The 7,500-nt window shown below is 41.1% G+C and overlaps 1 protein-coding gene across 1 annotated transcript in view; it reads left to right on the top strand.

Moving 5' to 3' along the window:
- The window catches only part of ptpn9b (protein tyrosine phosphatase non-receptor type 9b), a gene marked incomplete at its 5' end in the record, with an annotated part of 21,703 nt that overhangs the window by 9,900 nt on the left and 4,303 nt on the right, over nucleotides 1–7,500 (top strand). Inside the window, 1 exon segment of the mRNA XM_045215197.1 lies at nucleotides 5,550–5,619. Within this exon segment, the coding sequence (XP_045071132.1) occupies nucleotides 5,550–5,619 (70 nt within the window).

Consider the following 7,500-nt stretch of genomic DNA (forward strand, 5'->3'; position numbering starts at 1 on the left):
ACAACATGACAACACAACATATAGAGACCCTAACACATGACAACACAACATATAGAGACCCTAACACAACATGACAACACAACATATAGAGACCCTAACACAACATGACAACACAACATATAGAGACCATAACACAACATGACAACACAACATGATAACACAACATATAGAGACCCTAACACATGACAACACAACATATAGAGACCCTAACACAACATGACAACACAACATGACAACACAACATATAGAGACCCTAACACAACATGACAACACAACATATAGAGACCCTAACACAACATGACAACACAACATATAGAGACCATAACACAACATGACAACACAACATGACAACACAACATATAGAGACCCTAACACAACATGACAACACAACATATAGAGACCCTAACACAACATGACAACACAACATATAGAGACCCTAACACAACATGACAACACAACATATAGAGACCCTAACACAACATGACAACACAACATATAGAGACCCTAACACAACATGACAACACAACATATAGAGACCCTAACACAACATGACAACACAACATATAGACCCTAACACAACATGACAACACAACATATAGAGACCCTAACACAACATGACAACACAACATATAGAGACCCTAACACAACATGACAACACAACATGACAACACAACATATAGAGACCCTAACACAACATGACAACACAACATGACAACACAACATATAGACCCTAACACAACATGACAACACAACATATAGAGACCCTAACACAACATGACAACACAACATGACAACACAACATATAGAGACCCTAACACAACATGACAACACAACATATAGAGACCCTAACACAACATGATAACACAACATGACAACACAACATATAGAGACCCTAACACATGACAACACAACATATAGAGACCCTAACACAACATGACAACACAACATGACAACACAACATGACAACACAACATATAGAGACCATAACACAACATGACAACACAACATATAGAGACCCTAACACAACATGACAACACAACATATAGAGACCCTAACACAACATGACAACACAACATATAGAGACCCTAACACATGACAACACAACATATAGAGACCCTAACACAACATATAGAGACCCTAACACAACATGACAACACAACATATAGAGACCCTAACACAACATGACAACACAACATATAGAGACCCTAACACAACATGACAACACAACATATAGAGACCCTAACACAACATATAGAGACCCTAACACAACATGACAACACAACATATAGAGACCCTAACACATGACAACACAACATATAGAGACCCTAACACATGACAACACAACATATAGAGACCCTAACACAACATGACAACACAACATATAGAGACCCTAACACAACATGACAACACAACATATAGAGACCCTAACACAACATGACAACACAACATATAGAGACCCTAACACAACATGACAACACAACATATAGAGACCCTAACACAACATGACAACACAACATATAGAGACCCTAACACAACATGACAACACAACATATAGAGACCCTAACACAACATGACAACACAACATATAGAGACCCTAACACAACATGACAACACAACATATAGAGACCCTAACACAACATGACAACACAACATATAGAGACCCTAACACAACATGACAACACAACATATAGAGACCCTAACACAACATGACAACACAACATATAGAGACCCTAACACAACATGATAACACAACATGACAACACAACATATAGAGACCCTAACACAACATGACAACACAACATATAGAGACCCTAACACAACATGACAACACAACATATAGAGACCCTAACACAACATGACAACACAACATATAGAGACCATAACACAACATGACAACACAACATATAGAGACCATAACACAACATGACAACACAACATATAGAGACCCTAACACAACATGACAACACAACATATAGAGACCCTAACACAACATGACAACACAACATATAGAGACCCTAACACAACATGACAACACAACATATAGAGACCCTAACACAACATGACAACACAACATATAGAGACCCTAACACAACATGACAACACAACATATAGAGACCCTAACACAACATGACAACACAACATATAGAGACCCTAACACAACATGACAACACAACATATAGAGACCCTAACACAACATGACAACACAACATATAGAGACCCTAACACAACATGACAACACAACATATAGAGACCCTAACACAACATGATAACACAACATGACAACACAACATATAGAGACCCTAACACAACATGACAACACAACATATAGAGACCCTAACACAACATGACAACACAACATATAGAGACCCTAACACAACATGACAACACAACATATAGAGACCCTAACACAACATGACAACACAACATGACAACACAACATATAGAGACCCCTAACACAACATGACAACACAACATATAGAGACCATAACACAACACAACATATAGAGACCATAACACAACACAACATATAGAGACCCTAACACAACATGACAACACAACATGACAACACAACATATAGAGACCCTAACACAACATGACAACACAACATATAGAGACCCTAACACAACATGACAACACAACATATAGAGACCCTAACACAACATGACAACACAACATATAGAGACCCTAACACAACATGACAACACAACATATAGAGACCCTAACACAACATGACAACACAACATATAGAGACCCTAACACAACATGACAACACAACATATAGAGACCCTAACACAACATGACAACACAACATATAGAGACCCTAACACAACATGATAACACAACATGACAACACAACATATAGAGACCCTAACACAACATGACAACACAACATATAGAGACCCTAACACAACATGACAACACAACATATAGAGACCATAACACAACATGACAACACAACATATAGAGACCCTAACACAACATGACAACACAACATATAGACCCTAACACAACATGACAACACAACATATAGAGACCCTAACACAACATGACAACACAACATGACAACACAACATATAGAGACCCTAACACAACATGACAACACAACATGACAACACAACATATAGAGACCCTAACACAACATGACAACACAACATATAGAGACCCTAACACAACATGACAACACAACATATAGAGACCCTAACACAACATGACAACACAACATATAGAGACCCTAACACAACATGACAACACAACATATAGAGACCCTAACACAACATGACAACACAACATATAGAGACCCTAACACAACATGACAACACAACATATAGAGACCATAACACAACATGACAACACAACATATAGAGACCCTAACACAACATGACAACACAACATATAGAGACCCTAACACAACATGACAACACAACATATAGAGACCCTAACACAACATGACAACACAACATATAGACCCTAACACAACATGACAACACAACATATAGACCCTAACACAACATGACAACACAACATATAGAGACCCTAACACAACATGACAACACAACATATAGAGACCCTAACACAACATGACAACACAACATATAGACCCTAACACAACATGACAACACAACATATAGACCCTAACACAACATGACAACACAACATATAGACCCTAACACAACATGACAACACAACATATAGAGACCCTAACACAACATGACAACACAACATATAGAGACCATAACACAACATGACAACACAACATATAGAGACCCTAACACAACATGACAACACAACATATAGAGACCATAACACAACATGACAACACAACATGACAACACAACATATAGAGACCATAACACAACATGACAACACAACATACAGAGACCCTAACACAACATGACAACACAACATGACAACACAACATATAGAGACCCTAACACAACATGACAACACAACATATAGAGACCCTAACACAACATGACAACACAACATATAGAGACCCTAACACAACATGACAACACAACATATAGAGACCCTAACACAACATGACAACACAACATATAGAGACCATAACACAACATGACAACACAACATATAGAGACCCTAACACAACATGACAACAAAACATATAGAGACCCTAACACAACATGACAACAAAACATATAGAGACCCTAACACAACATGACAACACAACATATAGAGACCCTAACACAACATGACAACACAACATATAGAGACCCTAACACAACATGACAACACAACATATAGAGACCCTAACACAACATGACAACACAACATATAGAGACCCTAACACAACATGACAACACAACATATAGAGACCCTAACACAACATGACAACACAACATATAGAGACCCTAACACAACATGACAACACAACATATAGAGACCCTAACACAACATGACAACACAACATATAGAGACCCTAACACAACATGACAACACAACATATAGAGACCCTAACACAACATGACAACACAACATATAGAGACCCTAACACAACATGACAACACAACATATAGAGACCCTAACACAACATGACAACACAACATATAGAGACCCTAACACAACATGACAACACAACATATAGAGACCCTAACACAACATGACAACACAACATATAGAGACCCTAACACAACATGACAACACAACATATAGAGACCCTAACACAACATGACAACACAACATATAGAGACCCTAACACAACATGACAACACAACATGATAACACAACATATAGAGACCCTAACACAACATGACAACACTACATATAGAGACCCTAACACAACATGACAACACAACATATAGAGACCCTAACACAACATGACAACACAACATGACAACACAACATGACAACACAACATATAGAGACCCTAACACAACATGACAACACAACATATAGAGACCCTAACACAACATGACAACACAACATATAGAGACCCTAACACAACATATAGAGACCCTAACACAACATGACAACACAACATGATAACACAACATATAGAGACCCTAACACAACATGACAACACTACATATAGAGACCATAACACAACATGACAACACAACATATAGAGACCCTAACACATGACAACACAACATATAGAGACCATAACACAACATGACAACACAACATATAGAGACCCTAACACAACATGACAACAAAACATATAGAGACCCTAACACAACATGTCAACACAACATATAGAGACCATAACACAACATGACAACACAACATATAGAGACCCTAACACAACATGACAACACAACATATAGAGACCATAACACAACATGACAACACAACATATAGAGACCCTAACACAACATGACAACACAACATGACAACACTACATATAGAGACCCTAACACAACATGACAACACTACATATAGAGACCCTATCTAGCATGGGTAGAATGGTCATCTGAATCAGGTGGCAGTAGGTGGCAGCAAAACGTTGTTCTGATTTGAAACACTCATGTCTGTGTGTGTGTGTGTGTGTGTGTGTGTGTGTGTGTGTGTGTGTGTGTGTGCGCTCCAAGACGTCGGACTACATCAATGCCAGTTTTATGGACGGGTACAAGAGGAGCAACGCTTACATCGCTACTCAGGGTGAGTTGGGAACCCTATTCCTCTACTGCTGTCCAGAGCTGTAGGACTGGATAGGACTGGATAGGGCTGGATAGAGCTGGATAGAGCTAGATAGGACTGGATAGAGCTGCATAGGACTGGATAGAGCTGGATAGGACTGGATAGGGCTGGATAGAGCTGGATAGGGCTGGATAGAGCTGGATAGGACTGGATAGGACTGGATAGAGCTGCATAGGACTGGATAGAGCTGGATAGGACTGGATAGAGCTGCATAGGACTGGATAGAGCTGCATAGGACTGGATAGAGCTGGATAGGACTGGATAGAGCTGCATAGGACTGGATAGAGCTGGATAGGACTGGATAGAGCTGCATAGGACTGGATAGAGCTGGATAGGACTGGATAGAGCTGCATAGGACTGGATAGAGCTGGATAGGACTGGATAGAGCTGGATAGGACTGGATAGGACTGGATAGAGCTGCATAGAGCTGCATAGAGCTGGATATGACTGGATAGGACTGGATAGATCTGGATAGAGCTGGATAGAGCTGGATAGGACTGGATAGAGCTGGATAGAGCTGGATATGACTGGATAGAGCTGGATAGGACTGGATAGAGCTGGATATGACTGGATAGAGCTGGATAGGACTGGATATAGCTGGATAGGACTGGATAGAGCTGGATAGAGCTGCATATGACTGGATAGAGCTGGATAGAGCTGGATAGGACTGGATAGAGCTGGATAGAGCTGCATATGACTGGATAGAGCTGGATAGGACTGGATAGAGCTGGATAGAGTTGCATATGACTGGATAGGACTGGATAGAGCTGCATAGGACTGGATAGAGCTGCATAGGACTGGATAGAGCTGGATAGGACTGGATATGACTGGATAGAGCTGCATAGGACTGGATAGAGCTGGATAGGACTGGATAGAGCTGGATAGGACTGGATAGAGCTGGATAGGACTGGATAGAGCTGGATAGGACTGGATAGAGCTGGATAGGACTGGATAGGACTGGATAGGATAGAGCTGGATAGGACTGGATAGAGCTGGATAGAGCTGGATAGGACTGGATAGAGTTGGATAGGACTGGATAGAGTTGGATAGGACTGGATAGAGCTGCATATGACTGGATAGAGCTGGATAGGACTGGATAGGACTGGATAGGACTGGATAGGACTGGATAGGACTGGATAGAGCTGGATAGAGCTGGATAGGACTGGATAGAGCTGGATAGGACTGGATAGAGCTGGATAGAGCTGGATAGGACTGGATAGAGCTGGATAGGACTGGATAGAGCTGGATAGGACTGGATAGAGCTGGATAGAACTGGATAGAGCTGGATAGGACTGGATAGAGCTGGATAGGGCTGGATAGGACTGGATAGAGTTGGATAGGACTGGATAGAGTTGGATAGGACTGGATAGGACTGGATAGAACTGGATAGGACTGGATAGAGCTGGATAGGACTGGATAGAGCTGGATAGGACTGGATAGGACTGGATAGGACTGGATAGTTGGATAGGACTGGATAGGATAGAGCTGGATAGGACTGGATAGAGCTGGATAGAGCTGGATAGAACTGGATAGAGCTGGATAGGACTGGATAGGACTGGATAGAGCTGGATAGGACTGGATAGAGCTGCATAGGACTGGATAGGACTGGATAGGGCTGGATAGGGCTGGATAGGACTGGATAGGGCTGGATAGGACTGGATAGGGCTGGATAGGACTGGATAGGACTGGATAGGGCTGGATAGGACTGGATAGTTGGATAGGGCTGGATAGGACTGGATAGTTGGATAGGGCTGGATAGGGCTGGATAGGGCTGGATAGGGCTGGATAGGACTGGATAGGACTGGATAGGGCTGGATAGTTGGATAGGGCTGGATAGGGCTG

This window comes from Coregonus clupeaformis, unplaced genomic scaffold (genome assembly GCF_020615455.1).
Source record: "Coregonus clupeaformis isolate EN_2021a unplaced genomic scaffold, ASM2061545v1 scaf0390, whole genome shotgun sequence".
NCBI lineage: Eukaryota > Metazoa > Chordata > Actinopteri > Salmoniformes > Salmonidae > Coregonus > Coregonus clupeaformis.